Source organism: Lontra canadensis, unplaced genomic scaffold, assembly GCF_010015895.1.
Source record: "Lontra canadensis isolate GAN:19392208 unplaced genomic scaffold, GSC_riverotter_1.0 scaffold1, whole genome shotgun sequence".
NCBI lineage: Eukaryota > Metazoa > Chordata > Mammalia > Carnivora > Mustelidae > Lontra > Lontra canadensis.
Genome location: NW_022630995.1, coordinates 88,831,485 through 88,854,439, shown reverse-complemented (window position 1 = coordinate 88,854,439; position 22,955 = coordinate 88,831,485). Strand labels below are relative to the sequence as shown.

At 37.1% G+C, this 22,955-nt stretch overlaps 1 protein-coding gene and 1 long non-coding RNA gene across 2 annotated transcripts in view; one reads left to right on the top strand and one right to left on the bottom strand.

The window, feature by feature from the left end:
* LOC116868387 overlaps positions 1-22,955 on the top strand; it is a 56,219-nt gene that overhangs the window by 18,788 nt on the left and 14,476 nt on the right. The window contains exon 2 of the long non-coding RNA XR_004382807.1: positions 17,365-17,429. This is a non-coding gene — a long non-coding RNA (uncharacterized LOC116868387). The remainder of the gene's footprint in view (positions 1-17,364; positions 17,430-22,955) is intronic.
* FABP2 (fatty acid binding protein 2) overlaps positions 4,736-22,955 on the bottom strand; it is a 35,729-nt gene continuing 17,509 nt past the window's right edge. The window contains exons 2-5 of the mRNA XM_032858656.1: positions 7,990-8,104; positions 6,659-6,831; positions 5,380-5,487; positions 4,736-5,048 (exon numbers count right to left, since the gene is read on the bottom strand). Coding sequence (XP_032714547.1) covers positions 4,998-5,048; positions 5,380-5,487; positions 6,659-6,831; positions 7,990-8,056 — 399 coding nt within the window. The 5' untranslated portion in view covers positions 8,057-8,104 and the 3' untranslated portion in view covers positions 4,736-4,997. The remainder of the gene's footprint in view (positions 5,049-5,379; positions 5,488-6,658; positions 6,832-7,989; positions 8,105-22,955) is intronic.

Sequence of the window (22,955 nt, the reverse complement as noted above, 5' to 3'; positions counted from 1 at the left end):
TGGTTTTGTATGTTACATTCTTATGACATTTATTTTATAGCTGGAAGTTTGTCCCTGTTAATTCCCTTTACCTATTTTGCCCAACCCTCAACACCTCCCCACTCTGGTAATCAACAGTTTATTTCCTGTATTTATGACTGTTTCTGTTTGTTTTATTCCTTAGATTCCATATGTAAGTTAAATCATATGGCATTTGTTTTCCTCTGACTTATTTCATTTAGCATAATACCCTCTACGTCCATCCATGTCACAAATTATAAGATTTCATTTTTTTTATGGCTGAGTAATATTCCAGTGTGTGTGTGTGTGTGTGTGTGTGTGTGTGTGTGTGTACCACATCTTATTTATCCATTTGTCTATTGATAGGTTGTTTTCATGTCTTGGTTTACTGTAAATAAAGCATAGTGTTGAACATGGAGGTGTATATATCCCTTAAAATTGGTGTTTTTGTTTTCTCTGGGTAAATATCAGGAAGTGGAATTGCTGAATCATATGGTAGTTCTATTTTTAATTTTTGAGGGGAACCTCCATGCTCTTTCCATAGCAGCTGTACCAATTTACATTCCCACCTACAGTATATGGGGGTTCCCTTTTCTCTACATCCTTGCTAACACTTATTTTTTGTCTTTTTAATAATAACCAATCTGACAGCTAAGAGGTAAAATTGTGGTTTTGATTCGCAGTTCCCTGATTTGCATTTTCCTGATGTTGAGCATCTTTCCATGTGCCTGTTGACCATCTGTAAGTCTTCCTCTGAAAAACCTCTGCTCAGTTTCCCTGACCAGTTTTAAATCAGGTTGTTTGGGCTTTTTAAAAATTTTATATTAAGCTGTATAAACTATGTTTATTTTGAATATTAACCCCTTATCAGATGTATGATTTGGAGTTATTTTCTCTCATTCATTAGGTTGTCTTTTCATTTTGTTAATGGTTTCCTTCTTTGTGCAAAAGCTTTTTACTTTGATATAATCCCATTTATTTATTTTATTTTTGTTGCTTTTGCCTAAGGAGACTTGTCCAAAAAATATTGCTAAGACCAACATCAGATGGTTTACAGCATATGTTTTCTTCAAGGAGTTTTATGGTTTTAGGCCTCACATTCAAGTCTTTAATACATGAGGTGAGATAGTGGTCTAGTTTCACTCTTTTGCTTGTGGCTGTCCAGTTTTCCCAACAGCATTTATTGAAGAGATTGTCTTTTCCCCATCGTATGGTCTTGCCTACTTTGTCATAGATTAGTTGACCATATAAGCATAGGTTTACTTCTGGACTCACTAGTCTATTCTATTAATCTACGCGTCTCTTTTTTGGCAGTACTGAACTGTTTTGATTACTATAGCTTTGTAGTATAGTTTGAAGTCAGGGAGCATAATACCTCTAGCTGTGTTCTCCTTTCTCAAGATTGCTTTGGCTATTTGGGGTCTTTGTCAGTTTCAAATAAACTGTAGGATTTTTTTGTTTTAGTTCTATGAAAAATGCCCTGCTATTTCGATGGGGATTGCTTTGAATCTGTAAATTTCTTTGTGTAGTATGGACATTTAAACAATATTAATTCTTCCAATCTATGAGCACTGTGTATCTTTCCAGTTGTTTTTGTCAGCTTCAATTTCTTTCATCAGCGTCTTACAGTTTTCAGAGTACAGGTCTTTCACCTATTTGGTTAAATTTATTCCTAGGTATTGTATTCTTTTGATGCAGTTGGAAATGGATTGTTTATATCCCTTTCTGATAAGTTGTAAGGGTATAGAAGTGCAACCGATTTCTGTATATTAATTTTGTATCCTGCAACCAATTTCTGTGTATTAATTTTATATCCTGAATTAATTTATTAGCTCCAATTGTGTTTAGGATTTTCTGTATATAGTATCATGTCATCTGTAAACAGTGACAGTTTTACTTCTTCCTTTCCAATTTAGATGCCTTTTATTTCTTTTTCTGGCCTAATTGGTGTAGCTAGGATTTTCAATACTATGTTGTATAAAAGTGGCAAGAGGAAGGAAGCATCCTTGTCTTATTCCTGATCTTAGAGAAAAAGCTTTCAGCTTTTCTCTGTTGAATGTAATGTTATGTGTTTGTCCTATGTGGCCTTTATCTTGTTGAGATACATTTCTTCTATACCCACTTGAAGAGTTTTTATCATAAATGGATCCTGAATTTTGTCAAATGCTTTTTCTGAATCAATTAAGATGATCATGTGATTTTTACCCTTTGTTTTATTACAGTGGTGTATCATGTTGATCGATTTAAGGAAGTTGAACCATCCTTGTATCCCTGGATTAAATCCCTTGATTGTTTTCATGTGTAAAGGTGTATGTGTAAAGGATTTCACGTGTAAAGGTATTTCATGTGTAGAGGTATATGATCCTTTAAACATATTTTAAAATTTATTTTGCTGTTATTTTGTTGAGGATTTTTGTATATGTGTCCTTTAAGGAAACTATGCCTTTAATTTTCTTCTTTTCTTGTGTCTGGTTCTGGTATTGGGTAATGCTACCTTTGTAAAATGAGTCTGGAAGCATTCCTTCCTCTTCAGTTTTTTTTGGGAATAATTTGAGAAGGAAAAGTAGTAAGTCTTTTTAAATGCTTGGTAGAACTTACCTGTAACAACATCTGGTTCTGGAATTTTGTTTGCTGGGAATTTTTAAATTACTCATTCAATTTCATTACTTGTAATCAGTCTACTTGAGTTTTCTGTCTTTATTATTTGGTCTTGCAAGGTTGTATATTTCAAGGAATTTATTCATTTTTTTTTTTTTTTTAGGTTTCCATTTTGTTGGTAAAATTGTTCGTTGTAGTCTCTTGTGATCCTTTATATTTCTGTGGTGTCAGCTGTGACTTTCATTTCTGATTTTATTTGGGTCCTCTGTCTTTTCTGGATGACACTGGCTAGATATTTATTGATTTTGTTCATCTTTTCAAAGAACCAACTTTCAGTTTCATTGATCTTTTCTTTTCTTTTCTTTTTTAGTGTCAATTTCTCTATGTCTGTTAATATTAGCTTTATATATTTAGGTACTCCTATGATGGATACATTAATATCTATAAATTAATTGATTCTTGGATTGCCCTCTTTATCATTATGTAATGTCCTTCTTAGTCTTTTGTGACAGTCGTTGTTTTAAAGTCTATTTTATCTCTGGGGTACCTGGGTGGCTCAGTCAGTTAAGCTCTGGTCATGGTCCTGGAGTCTTGAGGTCAAGCTCCACATTGGGCTCCCTGCTCAGTGAGGAGTCTGCTTCTCCTTCTCCTTCTGCCCCTCCCTGTGCTACTTCTGTCACTCCCTCTCTTACTCAATCTGTCTCTCAAAATAAATAAATAAAATATTTTTTAAAATGAAGTCTATTTTATTTAATATGACTATTGCTACTCTTTCTTTTCATTCCATTTACATGGAATATCTGTTTCCATCTCTTCACTTTCAGCCTATGTATGTCTTAGATCTGAAGTGAGTCTCTTGTAGACATCATATTGGTGGTCTTCTATTTTTATCCATTCAGCCAACTTGTGTTTTTTTATTGGAACATTTAGTCCATTTAAATTTAAAGTGATTATTGATAAGTATGTACTTATTGCCATTTTGTTAATTGTTTTCTGGTTATTTTTGTAGTTCTTCTCTGTTTATTTCTTCCTCTCTTTATCTTCTCCCCTATAGTTTGATGGTTCTCTTTAGTGTTATGTTTGGGTCTTTTCTCTTTAATTTTTGTGTTTCTGTTATAGGTTTTAGGTTTGTGGTTACCATTAGGTTTATCTCTGTTCATCTATTTATATAGCAGTTTATTTTAAGTTGATAGTAACTTAAGTTTGAATGAATCTAAAAGCACTACATTTTGTACCTCTTCCCATGTTTTGTGTTTTTCACATCATATTTTATATCCTTTTATTTTGTATATTTTTAAACTAATTAGGTGGTTATAGTTATTTTTACTATTTTTGGTTTTTAACCTTCATACTGGCTTCTAAGTGGCTGATCTACTGCCTTGACTACATATTTGCTTTACTAGTGAGATCTTTTCTTTTATATATTTTCTTATTTCTAGTTATAGCATTTTCTTTTCCAATTAATGATTCTTTAACAGTTCTTGTAAGGCTGGTTTAGTGGTGATGACCTCTGTTAGTTTTCGCTTGTCTGGTAACTCTTTCCCTCCCCTTTAATTTTGAATGATACCCTTGTATCATTGTAAGGTAGGGTAGGGTATTGTAGGGTAGAGTATTCTTGTTTGTAAGTTTTTCCCTTTTAGCACTTTAAATATATCCTGCCACTCTCTTTTGGCCTGCAAAGTTTCTGCTGAAAAGTCACGACCCATATAAGATTTTAAAGACCCCCATGCAAGCTGTCTTTTTAGTTTACCAAATGTGGAAAAGAAAAATCCAAAACCCATACAGTCTATCAATGTATATGTCACATAGCTTTTTTCTTTTCTTTCTTTTTTTTAAAAGATTTTATTTGTTTTATTTGACAGACAGAGATCACAAGTAGGCAGAGAGGCAGGCAGAGAGAGAGGGAGGGGGAAGCAGGCTCTCCACTGAGCAGAGAGCCTGATGTGGGGCTTGATCCCAGGACCCTGAGACCATGACCTGAGCTGAAGGCAGAGGCTTTAACCCACTGAGCCACCCAGGCACCCCCTTTCTTTTCTTTTCTTTTCTTTTCTTTTCTTTTCTTTTCTTTTTTTCTTTCTTTCTTTCTTTCTTTCTTTCTTTCTTTCTTTCTTGAAAGGATGAAGCTACGTATAAAGCATTGTGGAAACAAAGTTTATTTATCCGTGTTAAAAAAAGTCACCAATTCTTTTAGAACACCAATACAGCAATAAATGTATATCTTAGGGAATGTAAAACAATTGAATCCTAATTAGCTTTTACTTGTTTTGCCTTGGTAAGATTAGAAATGTGAGTCACTGGTTATGTTTACAAAAGGACTAATCAAGGAGAGAAAAACAGTTTTAGTACAATATAGATTTTCCATTCATTTTGTGTTCTGGGCTGTGCTCCAAAAACAAAGCTCATTCCTTTTTGAAGATCCTCTTGGCTTCTACTCCTTCATATGAGTAAGTCTGCAAGGTATTAACAAACATAGAAGAATTTGCCATTAAGATTTAAGGCTCCGTTAAGAAAAATATTAGTATTGCTATAGCTTTGAAATGATTATAATGTTTTTTTCTTAATCTTGATAGCAACATTTTATACAGATAGAAGATATACCCACTTAAAAACATATTTTTTGATTTTTAGTCACTTACATTTTTAGTTAAAATAAGTAAGGTTTATGAGAAAAGTAATAGTTTATTTGTTGAAGATATAACTCAGCAATAACAAATATAAAATTATTATTATATGTAATTATTTTTATCTTTAGGAAACAGCTATGATCTTTTTACCACTCACCTGAACCAGTTCACCACCTATAATTTCTCGGACAGCATTCACTGCATTTCCATTGTCTATCCGTTTGAAATTTCCAACAAGTTTATTTCCCTCTAGGTTCCAAGTACCCTATAAATGTAAAATAATAATAATAAGTAATAATAATAATAACAAATAGCTTTTTTTAGGATCTCACATATATCAGGCACTGTTCTGAGTTTTATAGGTCTACTTCTTCAATCTTCACAATGACCTTATGAAGTAGATATTACTGTCTCCATTTTATGGTTGAGAAAACTGAGACACAATAATTCACCTAAAGTCATAGAGCCAGGATTGAACCTAGCTTTTGGGGCTCTAGAGTATATGCTGGTAACCCTTTTGCTTATCTTACTCAATTGTTTCCAAATGCTAAATTTTAAGGTAGATGAGCAATGCTTCCCTTTTCTAAATCTTTCATGTTAAAAAGAGTATCCTAAATTTAGTCATGGTTCAAGTTAGTTTCATGACGAGCCTAACACCTCTGTGTATGTTGTAATTTTATAATTATTATAATAATTTTAAAATGACCATTAGGATGCCTGGCTGGTTCAGCTGATGGAGCATGCAGCTTTTGATTTTGTGTTGTAGGTTCAAGCTCCATGTTGGGTGTAGAGATTGCTTACAAATAAAATTTTTAAATAAATAAATAAGTAAATGGTCATAATTGATAAAATATTTGACAGTTTGTCATTACAAATATATAATTTAACTGAAAAATGCTAAGGACAAAAAAGATTTAAAAAAATCAGTTGAAAAATACGACTACCTAAAATTTTTTATCTTAAACATTAAAAGGTATATTCCCAATGACCTACAATGTAGCATGCATCAGACTTTTCCATTTGGTCACTCATTCATTAACTAACTTATTCATTTATTTTATTATTTCAGTGTATTTATTGAATGACTATTATGTTTAAGTTAGATAAATCTAAAAGCTTTTGCTGCTACCAGGTATGTAAAGTTGAAAACACTGAGCTTTAGTTTTCTTTATGAATAATGGGTCTATACTTAATCATCCAGAGGATGTTCCTCTAATTCTTATTGATCAATCCAGATTATTTACAGATGTATGAAAATAAAAACATTAGATTTAAATATCCTGCCAATTTGTGTGATGTATAATGTGGATAAACTCTATTGGCTGCTTCAGTAAAATGAAGGAAGCTTAACATTAAACCATTCAGTGACAGAGAACAGATTATTTTAGTATTGTGTAGAAAAATCAAGAATGCATTGCTTATAAAAAGTGTCTTACACTGAGTTCAGTTCCATCTGCTAGGCTGTAATTAAAAGTGACACCAAGCTCGAAAACAATCTCAATGGTACGAAAATTGCTTGCTTCTTTGACGGTGAATTTATTTCCTTCTTGTGTAATAGTAAGTTTCAAATTGTCATGAGATGCAAGCTTCCTTTTCACCATATTAATACCTGCAAAGCAAAAGATTTTGGAGAAAATAAAATCAAAATGCCATAGAAAGCGTTTATTTCAATACGTTCTGTTATATTTATTTGTTTATGTACGTTTGAAGGGTAGGAAGGAAAACCTGATAGCATTGCCTTTGCACAAGAGCATTCAGATTGCCTCCTACAGAAAAAATTCAAGCTCAATCAGATCAAGAGTAATGTTTCAAGCTATTTTTCCAAAACTTATGAAAAATTAAATGAAAAACAGAATTGTAGAATCTTAGAACAAGTAATTTAACATAATTATCAAACTCTTTGCTTCAGTGTTAAGTAAACTAAATTCCAGAAATGTCAAACAAAGGATTAAATATATTAATATATTTGTAAGGAACTTACAAACTTTTTGACTTTCCATAATAGCTTTAAAATTTAATTCTCTTTGCTTTTTGTGGCATTTCCATCACAAAAATGAGAAAATTGGCAAATATTGCAGTCAAATTCATTATTGTAAGAATGTGCAAATCCCATAAATTTTAATATGGAATTCTGGAGCTATAAGATATAATGATGCAAATTTTGTTTTGGGGGAATGACTCCAATTTGTTTGCATATCTCGGGAAGTGTCTGAGCTGCCAGAGTATTGGAATAGATATTAAATTTATTAAATTAAAACCCATATAGAAACCACATGGAATCACGAGATTATTCCCAAAATTTTATGTCAGAGTAAATGAGAATTAAGTCTGATTTAGAGCTGGGAATCATGATAGAATTTTTTCCCCATTACTTTACTATATGATCTTTGTTTTTCTATCCCCTGGAATTCAACGTTTTAAAGTTTTGACATTTTCATTATGCACTTCCCTTTTTTACTCTCTAAACCAAAAAAAAAGTAAGTTTTCAATGACATAGGCCCAAGCAGCAGTTGAAGAGTGAATGAATCATACCTGAATCTTTTTTGTTTCAGAGAACTCAAAGAATCTTTTCTCCCACTAATGAAACTGTAGTTTTCCTAATAGAAGAAGTGAGAGTATTGTTTTCCCTACTTTGAGCCTCATACATTCTGGATCCTCACCACCAGAACAGGAACCATTCCCTAAACCCTGAGGTTTAGAAGGAATTAGAAAAAAAAAATGTCTGTGAAGAACAAAATAACAAGCCACTGAAGAATTAAGCCCTTACCCATTTTTTCCATGAACTTGTCATAGTTCTCATTCCGGTCTATCTTCCAAGTACCATCAAAAGCCATGATCTCCAGTTGAGTCAGCCTCTAAGCGATCAGAGATCCAGGTCTGTCCTTAGGAGACAATTTATCCTACTTCTTATCTTAGAACCAACTTCATACTGTGATGTGGAAGTTTAAAGTTTAAAAGGTCACTTAACTACACTAATGCCCAACCATTGTAGTTTATCTTTCTATAAATTTCTTAGATCCTCTCCTGAAATTCAACTGAATTACAGTTGACCCTTGAACAACATGGATTTGAATTGCACGAATCCAATTATATATGGATTTTTTTTATAAATACAGTACAATATTGTAAATGCATTTGCTCTTCCTCGTTTTTTAAATATTTTCTTTAGCTTTAATGTAAGAATACAGTATGTAATACATATGACATACAAAATATATATTAATTGACTGATTATGTTATCAGGAAGACTTCCGGTCAACAGTGAACTATTAGTGTCTAAGTTTTTGAGGAGTCAAAAGTTATACAAGGATTTTTGACTGCATGGTTGGGGGTGGTGCCCCTGACCCCCCATGTTGTTCAGGAGTCAACTATAAAACTATAGTTTTATAAAACTATGAAACATGATGAACAATAGAATAGGTATTGTTTATTACCACCCCCCCATGTAGTCAAGCTACAGCTTGTGAGAACATTTATTTCAAAAACTAGAATGTGTGCTCTCTTATAATAGCTTTTCTGTTTATAAGTTCAAAGTGTGTACTACATTGGTGGTAACACGATTTAGAACATACATCAAATAACATCTGGGAAATGAGACTATTAATGACCCATCCCTTTTTTACAATAGCAATTACCTTACAAAGTAAGATTTTATGATCAAATATGAATAAAAAGTTAAAGTTAATATGATATTGAGACTGAAGATTTGTTTATTTTACTAATATGTTCTTTTGCATTGTGCTTTTGAGTTGCCAGGAGTTTGGTAAATATCCTGACAACTGGTATAGTTCATGACACATAGGTGTTCACTAGGTTTTGGTCTTGAATGGTGACTGGCCAGTGAGAAAAATTTTAAGAGGTGGAAATGTAGCTAGATAATCTGAAAACTTCCATTAGAGAAACAATCAGGTTTAAATATTCTGCCATGTACAGAGAAAACAAAAACCAGATACCAGCTATGCCATTAATTAAAACCATTCCTTTGTTTTACTCTTATTCCCTCTCTTCCCCAATCCTGGTGCAATCAGAAGCTGAAACTCAATGTGTATGCGGGACAAGGCTATGGAGAATAGCTAAAAAGGTAAAAAGACAAGGAAGTCACCATATCTCTCCCTTCCCCCACTGTAGGCTTTTAGCCTGGAACAGAACTGAGCTGGTGGAGGAAGCACATTAACTTACATGAAGTGCAGAGTTTTCATTATTAACTAATCTGAATATATCACTTGCTAAAAAGAGACCATTATTGTGAATAAATGTGACCAAAGAAAGTCTTCTTAACTCAGGGTCAGTAGAGAAACTAAAGAGCATGCTTGCCCAACATTTCATTCAGAGTTAGAGGAAGGATATATCTAATGCATTTGAGCAGGAAATTGGGGGAAGAGAATTAAGTCTTTAATTTTTAATTAGGCTTCATGCTGGGGAATGAACTCATGGGGCTTGAACTCACAACTCTGAGATCAAAACTGAGCTGAGATCAAGAGTCAGACGCTTAACCAACCAAATCACATAAGCATCTCTAGTTCTTAACTTTGATTGTATCCATTGGGCATACTTTTTCAGTGGAGTTGCCCATTATTTTATTATTTTTTATTATTTTTATCAAGTAAGCACATTAAAAATCTAACTTCCTTCTACTAACTCCATTATTTCATTAAGAGAGAAAAAGATACCAGAACATAGAGAGAGGGAGAGGGGTATTGGGGAAGAGAGATTGTAATTTTAGAATAATAGAAGTCCTTTACATCTGTAACTAACTTTATGAAAAAAGGGGTGGAGCCACCCAGGGGGGGACAAGATGGCGGGGAAGTAGGAGGAGGCGCCTTTTCTACCTGTACCCTAAAGTGAGCTGATTACCTACTAAAGAACTCCGATCACCCATGAAATCAGCCTGAGATCAGATTTATACACATCTGGATCTCTACAGGGGCAGAAGACGCCAGTGGGCCGGTAAAGCGGAGTGGGAAAGGCGGACTGATAACGGATGATAAACAAAATGGGGAGGGAACCACCAGAGGTTACCGGTTGGAAAGTAATACCCCTAATAAGAGCGAGAGTGCCCTGCGTCTGGGGACCAGAATTAACTTTGAGACTGGTTGAAAGCACTCCAAAAGAGCAAAAGGGGGCGGGGGGAATTGTGGGAATCGGGGTGGCTAGGGACAGGGGCTTAAGTCCCTGGTCCCAGGACAGCCTCCCCTGGCGCTGAGCCAGAGAGAGTGCGGTGGAGAAACCAGGTCTTGGTCCCTGAGCCGACAGCGTGCCCGAGATTGCGTGGGTTCTGGCCCCTGTAAGGGGATGGGAGCCACGCAGGACAGCAGAACGCCGAGCCTTGCTACAGAGCCTGAGATGCGTGTGCCCCTCACCCTCCCCTGAGAGAGGTACAAAGGCCCAGCCGGCGCTCTTTGACACGCGCCATTGTTTCAGAGCCTAAGACGCGCCCCCAAACTCTCCCCTGAGAGAGGTGCGCGAAGGCCCAGCCTGGTGCTTTTGGACCTGCGCCCTGTTCTCAGAGCCTGAGACGCGCACGTGACCCACAGCCTCCCCTGAAAAAGGTGCGCGCAAGCCGGGCGCTCTTAGACCCAGAAAGACCAGGCACTCCCAGCCCGGACCAGCGGGAAAATCTCAGTGTGTGATCGCTGCTTGGAACCTCTCTGGCGGTCTGGAGCTGCCCAAACAGCTGCAGCAGAAGATCCTGCATCCCCAGGGACCAAGACTCGGAACATGCTCTGCCAGCAGCCAAGGGGGGATTTATATGGGCTCTGCAACACCCACAGAAGAACAGACTGAGGCTTCTCTCTGAGAGGGAGGTCAGGGTGCAGTTTGCTTTCCTCTAAACCTACAAAAACCATCAAAAGCGGTCAAGGTGAGAGGAAAAAAAAAAAAAAAAGAAAAAGGTGAACAAACATAAAAACCTCCAGAGAACAAAAGCCTGAAAAAACCAGTTTCCTTAGAGCCCACCCCCTTGAGGGGGACTGGAGGACTTAACGCAGGGAACATCATTGACTGAAAACCCACGTGGCAGGCCCCTCCCCCAGAAAACCAACCAGGAAAAAAAAAAAAAAAAGACAAGAGAACCACCACCACTACTTCATAGGACAACTTTTATTTTTAATTTGTTCCCACTATTCTGGCTCATTTTTTTTATATAGATAATTTTTTAACCTATTTACCATCACAGCGAGCCGTCTGGTACATCAAATTCCATAATAACCTTCTAACCTGAACTTTTTGATATATACACCTGTGTTTTTCTTTTGCAATTCTATTTTTTAAATTTCTTTTTTTTTAATTTTAGTTTAGTCTAGTTTATTCCTTTTTTATTTTTATTTTCTAATATTCATATAGAGTTAAACTTCAAAATAATCCCTTTTCCCCAATCAATACTACCCCTATAGGTAAACCAATTTTTAATCCCCTTTATCTTAGGAAAGTTGAGTCCTTTAACAAAGATATCAAGATACATCCAGGAAGAATCAAAACAACCTTCCTCGCCCACACTGAGAATTTATAACCACTCTCCCATCTTTATCTTCCACCAGTGTTTCTGTGTTTTTGTGTTTGTCCTGATAGTATATAAATCTTACACTTGGGGTTCTTTTCGACAAGGTCCTTCCTTTATTTGCATATATATATATATATTTTCTCTTGTTATATACTTTTATCAGTCTTTTTGTTTGTCTGTTTTTGTTTGTATACCTCATAAATCTTACCTTGGGGCCCATTTGGGCTGAACCTTCTCTTTCACCTTCCCTTTCTTTCCTGTCTCTCTCTCTCTCTCTCTTTTTTTCTTTTTCTTTTCTTTTTTCCTCATTTGGGTGGGGAATCCTGATTTCTCAGAAGTGTTCCAGGGTGCACCCAGACTGCACCACGGTCGGTACAACCAGCTAGATCTGTTTAGTCATCTCTCACCAAAATGACTAGGAGGAGGAATGCCCAACAGAAGAAAAATACAGAGGATGGACCTTCTGCAACAGAGCTAATGGCTATTAACATAGACAATATGTTGGAAAGAGAATTCAGGCTAACAATTATCCAGGCAGTAGCTAGGTTGGAGAAAGCCATGGATGACCAAACGGAATTGATTAGGGCCAAGCTGAAAGTGACCAGACAAGATGTTCACAATGTTAGGGCAGAGCTAAAAGCTGCCAGGGCTGAGGTTCACAATGCTCTCAATGAGTTCCAATCTAATGTAAATTCTCTCAAAGCTAGGGTAACTGAGACAGAAGATAGAATTAGTGATCTGGAGGACAAACAGATAGAGAGAAAGGATCAAGAAGAGGCCTGGAACAAACAGCTTAGAAGCCATGAAAACAGAATCAGGGAAATAAATGACGCCATGAAACGTTCCAACATCAGAATTATTGGAATCCCTGAAGGGGAGGAGAAAGAAAGAAGTCTAGAAGATATAGTGGAACAAGTTCTTCATGAAAATTTTCCCAATCTCGTGAATGGAACCAGCGTTCATGTACTAGAGGCCAAACGGTCTCCACCCAAGATTATAGATTCCAGAAAAACATCAAGGCACCTGATAGTCAAATTGAGGAATCATAATTGTAGGTATAATCTCTTGAAAGCCGCTAGGACAAAGAGGCTCCTTACTTACAGAGGAAAGCCCATCTGAAGAACGTCAGACCTGTCCACAGAGACCTGGCAAGCCAGAAAGGGCTGGCAAGATATATTCAGGGCACTAAATGAGAAGAACATGCAGCCAAGAATACTTTATCCAGCAAGACTGACAGTCAAAATGGATGAAGAGATAAAGAGTTTCCAAGACTGTCAAGGCTTAAAAGACTATGCAACCACCAAGCCAACACTGCAGGAAATATTAAGGGGGGTTCTATAAAAGAGGAAAAATCCCAAGAATAGCATTGGACAGAAATATAGAGACAATCTACAGAAAGTAAGATTTCAAAGGTAACACGATGTCAATAAAAACGTATCTATCAATAATCACTCTCAATGTGAATGGCCTAAATGAGCCCATAAAATGGCACAGGGTTGCAGATTGGATAAAACGACAGGACCCATCCATATGTTGTCTACAAGAGACCCATTTTGAACCTAAAGATACACCCAGACTGAAAGTGAAGGGATGGAGAAGCACCTTTCATGCCAGTGGGCCTCAAAAGAAGGCTGGGATAGTGATTCTCATATCAGATAAATTAGATTTTAAACTAAAGACTGTAGTCAGAGATACAGAAGGACACTACATAATTCTTAAAGGGACTATCCACCAAGATGATCTAACAATTGCAAATATCTATGCCCCCAATATGGGAGCAGCCAATTACATAAGAAAACTGTTAATCAAGATAAAGAGTCATATTGATATGAATACATTAATAGTAGGAGGTCTTAACACGCCTCTCTCAGAAATAGACAGATCTTCGAAGCAGAAAATCAATAAAGAAACAAGAGCATTGAATGACACATTGGACCAGATGGACCTCATAGATATATACAGAACATTCCACCCTAAAACAACAGAATATGCATTCTTCTCAAGTGCAACCTTCTCCAGAATAGACCACACACTGGGTCACAAATCAGGACTCAACCGATACCAAAAGACTGAGATGATTCCCTGCATATTCTCAGATCACAATGCTTTGAAACTGGAGCTCAATCACAAGGAAAAGTTCAGAAGGAACTCAAACACTGGGAAGCTAAAGACCACCTTGCTTAAGAATGCTTGGATCAACCAGGAGATCAAAGAAGAATTGAAACAATTCATGGAAAGCAATGAGAATGAACACACTTCGGTCCAAAACCTATGGGATACAGCAAAGGTGGTCCTAAGGGGGAAATACATAGCCATCCAAGCCTCCCTCAAAAAAATTGAAAAATCCAGAACACAGCAGCTGTCTCTACACCTTAAAGAACTGGAGAATCAACAACAAATCAAACCAACTCCACACATAAGAAGGGAAATAATCAAGATTAGAGCTGAGATCAATGAGGTAGAAACCAGAGATACAGTAGAACATATCAATGAAACTAGAAGCTGGTTTTTTGAAAGAATCAATATGATCGATAAACCATTGGCCACACTAATCCAAGAGAAAAGAGAGAAAGCCCAAATTAATAAAATTATGAATGAAAAGGGAGAGATCACAACTAACACCAAGGAAGTAGAAACAATCATCAGAAGTTATTATCAACAGTTATATGCCAATAAGCTAAGCAACCTAGATGAAATGGATGCATTCCTGGAAAACTATAAACTCCCAAAATTGAACCAGGAAGAAATCAACAACCTAAATAGACTGATATCTAGTAATAGATATTACTCACCACTCTTGTTCAACATAGTATTAGAAGTCCTAGCAACAGCAATCAGACAACAAAGAGAAATAAAAGATATCCAAATTGGCAATGAAGAAGTCAAACTCTCTTCGCAGATGACATGATTCTTTATATGGAAAACACAAAAGACTCCACCTCCAAACTACTAGAACTCATACAGCAATTCAGTAACGTGGCAGGATACTAAGTCAATGTACAGAAATCAGTGGCTTTCTTATACACTAACAATGAAAATACAGAAAGGGAAATTAGAGAATCGATTCCATTTACTATAGCACCAAGAACCATAAGATACCTGGGAATAAACCTAACCAAAGAGGTAAAGGATCTGTACTCGAGGAACTACAGAACACTCATGAAAGAAATTGAAGAAGACACAAAAAGATGGAAGACCATTTCATGCTCTTGGATTGGAAGAATAAACATTGTTAAAATGTCTATACTGCCTAGAGCAATCTATACTTTTAATGCCATTCCAATCAAAATTCCACCGGTATTCTTCAAAGAGCTGGAGTAAATAATCCAAAAATTTGTATGGAACCAGAAGAGACCCCGAATCGCTAAGGAAATGTTGAAAAACAAAAATAAAACTGGGGGCATCACGTTACCTGATTTCAAGCTTTACTAAAAAGCTGTGATCACCAAGACAGCATGGTGCTGGCATAAAAACAGACACATAGACTAGTGGAACAGAGTAGAGAGCCCAGATATGGACCCTCAACTCTATGGTTAGATAATCTTTGACAAAACAGGAAAAAATATACAGTGGAAAAAAGACAGTCTCTTCAATAAATGGTGCTGGGAAAACTGGGCAGCTATATGTAGAAGAATGAAACTCGACCATTCTCTTATACCGTACACAAAGATAAACTCAAAATGGATAAAAGACCTCAATGTGAGACAGGAATCCATCAGAATCCTAGAGGAGAACATAGGCAGTAATCTCTTCGATATCAGCCGCAGCAACTTCTTTCAAGATATGTCTCCAAAGGCAAAGTAAACAAAAGCCAAAATAAACTTTGGGGCTTCATCAAAATCAAAAGCTTCTGCACAGCAAAGGAAACAGTCAACAAAACAAAGAGGTAACCCACGGAATGGGAGAAGATATTTGCAAATGACAGTACAGACAAAAGATTGATATCCAGGATCTATAAAGAACTCCTCAAACTCAACACACACAAAACAGATAATCATATCAAAAAATGGGCAGAAGATATGAACAGACACTTCTCCGATGAAGACATACAAATGGCTATCAGACACATGAAAAAATGTTCATCATCACTAGCCATCAGGGAGATTCAAATTAAAACCACATTGAGATATCACTTTACACCAGTTAGAATGGCCAAAATTAGCAAGACAGGAAACAACATGTGTTGGAGGGGATGTGGAGAAAGGGGAACCCTCTTACACTGTTGGTGGGAATGCAAGTTGGTGTAGCCTCTTTGGAGAACAGTGTGGAGATTCCTCAAGAAATTAAAAATAGAACTTCCCTATGACCCTGCAATTGCACTACTGGGTATTTACCCCAAAGATACAGATGTAGTGAAAAGAAGGGCCATCTGTACCCCAATGTTTTGCAGCAATGACCACGGTTGCCAAACTGTGGAAAGAACCAAGATGCCCTTCAACGGATGAATGGATAAGGAAGATGTGGTCCATATACACTATGGAGTATTATGCCTCCATCAGAAAGGATGAATACCTAACTTTTGTAGCAACATGGACGGGACTGGAAGAGATTATGCTGAGTGAAATAAGTCAAGCAGAGAGAGTCAATTATCATATGGTTTCACTTATTTGTGGAGCATAACAAATAGCATGGAGGACATGGGGAGTTAGGAGAAGGGAGTTGGGGGAAATTGGAAGGGAAGGTGAACAATGAGAAACTATGGACTCTGAAAAACAATCTGAAGAGTTAGAAGAGGTGGGGGGGTGGGAGGTTGGGGGAACCAGGTGGTGGGTATTAGAGAGGGCACAGATTGCATGGAGCACTGGGTGTGGTACAAAAACAATGAATACTGTTATGCTGAAAATAAATAAAAAAATGATAAAAAAAAATGGGTTACTTTGTCTTTGTTTTTCTCCCTTTTATCAAAGATAATGAAAACCACATCATTCGGGAACCATCACCCTAGTACACTTTCCACTTGAAAAGGGATCAGTTAAGTAAATAGCACTTGGATGCATGCCAACCTACTAACAGAATGGGCATGTTAAACTTTTCAGTCGTCTATTTACCAGTGGCAATATCCTAATTTAAAGTCAATTAGGAGTCCCTGTTGTCTGTAGAATGTCATCATTTTTTCAATGAATAGATCAAATTTTTAACATTATAATTTTCCAGCTTCCCAGCTCCGTAGCTTCTTAATTCTTACCACTCACCTGGACCCCACCTAGAAAAGATTGTATAGAACCTATAGAACAAGTTCCCTGCAGACCTCTTCTACTAATGATACAATTGGACCATCCGGCTAAGGGCTGACCCAGTTCTTTGTTTTCTTCTCTGATAAAACTGGAAGACTTAGGGTCCTGCTGCTTGGGAGAGTGGGTGGATCGGGTTATATGTGCAGAGATGCTCTCTTTCTCTCTCTCTAGGCTCATAGTCCCTATTAGTCATGGAGTGATATGGAAGAAATGGAAATCAAAAGAAGCTCCTGGTGATCCATATCTCATTCCTGCAGGGGATTATACAAATTACATTCCTAACATCTCTTACGAGACCCTTATTCATATTTTCAGTCTCTTGCCATTTCTTACTGTGTCCTTTAAGGTCTAACACTAAGCTGCTTTCAGTCTCTGCTCTCCTGATTGTGCATGTTTTCTGTTGCTTTAGGTCCCAGCTTGGTCATTGACTACTCTGAGAAGCTTGTCCTGAACTACCATGAGTGAGTGGGTCAGGTAAGCCTACTTCTCCCAAATGTAATGACCTTCTAAATGTCTCATAAAAGTCATAAAAGACAAAAACAGCTGATTCATGATAGCCTAGGAAATATTAGTATCATCATGAAGATGGAGACATCATGAGGAAGGGCAGTACAATGTTCCAAGCTCATCTCAAAGGAATAACTTTCTAGCGATCACAGAAATCCTTTCACCACATTGTTTAGTAGGAGGGAACATTTTCTAAGAGTAATTAAAAAATATATCATTTATGGAAAATGGCATTTCCAGGCCTGTTCTTATCACCTCAGAATTTCAATCCCAACTTCTTTAACTTTTACATGTCAGAGAAAACTAGTGGTCTCTATTAGGCCCTTGTAAGAGATTTGAGGGACCAATTCAGGGAGCAACAAGAAGTTTTAAGATTATTGTCCAATCCCTAGCAGTGAATGGGGAATGAGAAAGAATTCTAGTATTTGCTTACAGAGACCGCTTCATTCTGTTTTAACCGTAGTCTTCTAAATTTTAGAAATCTTAAGACCTGCTAAATTATGTCTTAGATTTTGCATCTGACATGGATGGTTGGTTTTCTTCCAGAAAGACTATAGAGTTACAACAGTGCATAGCAGGACATCTGCCACATAATGGCCAGCATGGGTTGCTGATTGTTCTTGATAACAGGACAGACTTTTATGAGACCCGCATGTGTCAGTTGAATAATCTTGCATGAAGGATTTTTGTTTTGTTTTGTTCTATTTTTTACTTGAGAGAGAGAGAGAGCACAAGCTAGGGGAGCAGCAGGCAGAGGAAGAAGGAGAAGCAGGCTCCCCACTGAGCAGGGAGCCTGTTGTAGGGCTTGATCCCAGGACCCTGGGATCATGACCTGAGCTGATGGTTGAAGCTTAACCCACTGAGCCATCCAGGCTCCCCTCGCATGAAGGATTTATAACTCCATCTTCTGCCTTCTTTGTAGTCTAGGTCTATCCCCAAAGTGATCAGTCTCCCTCAAGCAATTTGGATGGAAGGTTACTCATCTCCTATGCTCCTCATACCACAGAAAGTGGAAGATGGGTTTGCGTTATCTCAGCTCTCCATGCCCCATCCAAACCATTATGTTTCTGCCCCTCTACCTTTTCTTAAGAAAGTCTTTTCTTTTGGGACCACTGTGGCTATCGCCTTCCAGCTTACTTCATCATAGTTACCTGCCATTTACCTCATCTATCATTATCTATCATCTGTCCCCATCTAACATTACTATCTACCATCTATCACTGAAGATCTTGGCAGCTGACATCATCATCTGTGTCCTGCCATCATCCTGGATGACCTCAAAGTCCATATAGATAAATCATTTGTCATGCAGGCCTCACAGTTCCTTAACCTCCTCATCTCTAGTAACCTTTACTTCTGTTATACTTGATCCACTTAAATCCAGGATAATAACCTGTTATTTGCAATTTCTAGAGTTGTTCCTTCTATAAAATTTAGCAAGGGACTCTCTGACCACAACTCTACATCCTCTCAGCTTCTTTACTTTCTCCCAGATCTTGGGATATCAGGAAACCTTGGCTTGGAGAAAACATCAGTCAATTCCTTTTATTTTCTCCCAGATTGGAGCCCCCTCCTGGTTTCTTTACATTCTCTAATCAATATCCTATCGCCAGTAAAACAAAAAACAAACAAACAAAAAAACTCTTTTGCACATTTTTCCTGCACCACCCCCTGTGCTATTACACATGCGTGGTTCCTAGTCTCAGCTGAATTGTCTGTACCGCCTGGCAAGACTTCTCTGTGTCCCAGTCAACTACCTCCTCATTTCATGACAGCTTCTTTAACAATTTTTTTTTCTAGTAAAAGCAGAGTTTTATTCTTTTTAAAAATTATTTTATTGAGGTCTGGTTAACACACAATGTTACATTAGTTTCAGGTGTACAACATAGTGATTCAGCAACTCTGTCACTTGTGCTGTGCTCAGCACAAATGTCACCATCATCTGTCACCATACAGCACTATTACAGCGTCATTGACTGTATTCCCTCTGTTGTGACTTTTATTCCTGTGACTGATTCATTCTTGAACTGGAAGCCTATATCTCCCCTTCACCTATTTTGCCATCCTCCCAACCCCCTCTCTCTAGCAACGACCAGTTTGTTTTTGTATTTATGGGTCTGTTTCTGCTTTATTTTTTAGGTTCTCCATGTAAGTAAAATCATATCATAAGTCTTTCTCTGTCTCTTATTTCACTTAGCATGATATGACCTAGGTTTATCTATGTTGTCTCTAATTGCAAGCTCTCGTTCTTTTTTCTGGTTGAGTAATATTCCACTATGTCTAGCCCATTATATCTATCTATCTATCTATCTATCTATCTATCTATCTACATCGCATCTTTATCCATTCATCATTCGATGGACACTTGGGCTGCTTCCCTATCTTGGCTACTGTAAATAATGCTGTAATAAACATAAGGGTGCATATATCTTTTCAAATTAGTGTTTTTGTTTTCTTTGGGTAAATACCCAGTAGAGGAATTACCATATTGTACGATATTGTCTTCTTTTTTAAGGAGTTGTTTTTTTAAGTGATCTCTCCACCCAGCATGAGGCTCAAACTCACAACCCCAAGATCAAGAGTCACATGTTCTAACAACTGAGCCAGCCAGGTGCCCCTCATACGACATTTCTAGTTTTAACTTTTGAGGGACCCTATACTGTTTTCTGTAAGGGCTTCACCAATTTACATTCTCCCCCAAAATGCACAAGTGTTCTTTTTTCTCCATATCCTCACCAACACTTGTTATTCCTTGTCTTTTTGATACTAACCATTCTGACAGGTGTGAGGTGATAATTCATTTGGTTTTGATTTGCATTCTTCTGATGATTAGGGCTGTTGAACATCTTTTCATGTGTCTGTTGACCATCTTCTTCTTTAGAAAATGTCCATGCAGGTCCTCTGCCCATTTTAATTAGATTATTTACTTTTTTGATGTTGGATTTAATCATTTTCTTATACTCTTCTTCCCTGGCCTCCAGCAGATGACCTACACATTACTCCACAGGGGAAATAAACCATCAAATAACAATTCCCTCAATTTTTGTGCCTTCTGATTTTCAATATTACCTGTTAGTACTTTCTTTACTTCTATAAATTCTTTTACCCACTTACTTACTCAATGAATATTAGAATTCCTACCGTGACCCAGGCACTATGCTAAAGTATAGAAGAAGAATGAATACATACAGTTTCAGTCAAGAGGAAGCAAGGCTTAAAATTGTAACAGTGAGGCACATGCAAAGACTTTTCCCCCCTGCATCTTCATATTTACCCCTCCCTTTCTCTTTGATTTATTAAGCTGAGGTGGGATCGTCTCTCCTTCATATCAAGATGGTCAAGTCTTTTCCATTTTAAGAAATGAAAAGACTCTCTGGATTCTTTTGATGTTACTAGAAACTATTCAGTCTTTCTCCTTCCCTATATAGCCAGGCTTTCTGAGAAAATAATGTATGCTTGTCTCTACATTCTTCCCTTCTATTAGTGCCTCAATCTACTGCAATATAAGCTTTCATGTTCACCACTCCACTGAAGCTACTCACTGAAGTCATAGATGAATTTTTTGTTGCCAAACAGTGTGCACACATCTTGGCCTTTATTTTATGTCACTGCAGCCTTCCAGATCATTGACTCTCCCCCCCCCCTTTGAAATTTCTCCTTTTCTTTTCCTGACTTGATTCTCTCTTGACATTCAACTTACTTCTTGGAATGCTCCTTTCTAGACTCTTCCATGGGCAAATTGTTCCTCACCTGACTCCTTAAAGTTGTATCTTAAGATCTTTTTTTCATTCCACACAGTCTACCTGGGCCATCTTTTTCGTTCCCGTGTCTTCATTTCCCATCTGTGTGATTCCAAATTCAGAGTTACAACCCAGATCTCTCTCCTACCAGGTACTTATTCCTTACTGGGTTTCTCTACCTACATGCGTTATCAGCACCTCAAACTCCACACAACCAGAAAGGACCTTAACTTTCCACTCAGCCTTGTTGTCTTCTATTTCCTGTGTCAGTGATTGATTCTGCCATTCTAGGGATAATTCTAACATCTTTCCTCTCCTTTATTCTCAGCTTTCTATTTTATCAACAAATCAACTTTTACTCCCTACTATCACTTAAATATAACCCTTCTTTGTATTTTCTAGTAGTTGCCATCACTGACTTCGATTGCTACAATAATCTAAATGGTGTTCCCCTCCTCCGGTCTCTCAGAATCCATTTTGTCTAGAGAATTACCTTCATAGACTGCACATGTGGTCATGTCCTATCTTTGCATATTATCATTCAGTGATTCCTTATTGCCATCAGCATACAATTCTATATTCCTTACCTCTCCTGTTCACCTTGCTTTATTCTTCCCCTATCCAAGGTGCTCTGATCTCTCCCCTCTCTATATTTTTGTACATCTTCTTAACTCTGCATGTAAATCCACCCCTTATCACGTACTGTCCCAGCCTAACAGCCACTTAGACTTTCAGAGTCAGCTCAGTGTCACCTATCCAACAGACTGCCTTGCCTTCCCCCTTCCTGCTGGTCTGGGCTAACTCTTCTTTGTCTGTACTCCAGTATCACCAACAGAACCCTTTTACATTTACGTATTGATTGTAGAATCTGTTAACCTGTTGTTTCTTCTAAGAGATTTTCAGATTTAGGGGCAGAGACAATTCAAAATGGGTACAAAAAAGGTACAAAGTAAGCTTACGTATCCTAATTAAAGCCTTTGTTGCCTGGCTGGAAGTGCCATTTGTTTCCCAGTCTGGGTTCAGTGTGTGAGTTTGATCAGCTAACAGTTTGTTTAATAATGAATAGTACCCCCACTGCCTTCTAATCTGATGCTAGGGTCACGGATTTATCCAGTGTAATATTTTGACTCCCTGCCTATTTTGCAACCAAATTGAGGAGCCTCCATCTGTAGGCTTTCCAAAGGAAAGTTAATTGCAGATCATAGGCTCCACAGCTATCTGGTTGGCAGAATACCACAAGGGACTTTGACTCCTTGATGGAATGAAGCAAACTTTTATCTCAGAGTGAAACAATAATGTTGCCAAAGCACTGCTTCTCAGGCATGGCAGAAGTAATCCTGTAGAAATCAAGAAAATGTAACCAATGTTAGGAAAAGCATCAGTTGTCTTTGCTATACCATAGCTTTACATCCTTGCCACAGAGAAACACACTTAGTGGGCAGACTACCATAACTGTGTATATCACTATAGAAAATTTTGAAAATATAGCTCAGCTCAAAGAAAAGTAAAAGTTACTCAAGGTTTTATCTCTCAACGTAGTTGGTGCTAGCCTTTATATATATATTTATATATATAAATGAAATATAAATATTTCACCTATATTATAAATATAAACATAATATTATAATTTATATTAAATATATACTATAATTTATAATTATAACTTGTATTATAAATGTGGGGCTTAATTCACAACCCTGAGATCATGACCTGAGCCAAAATCAAGAGTCGGATGCTTAACTGACTCAGCCAC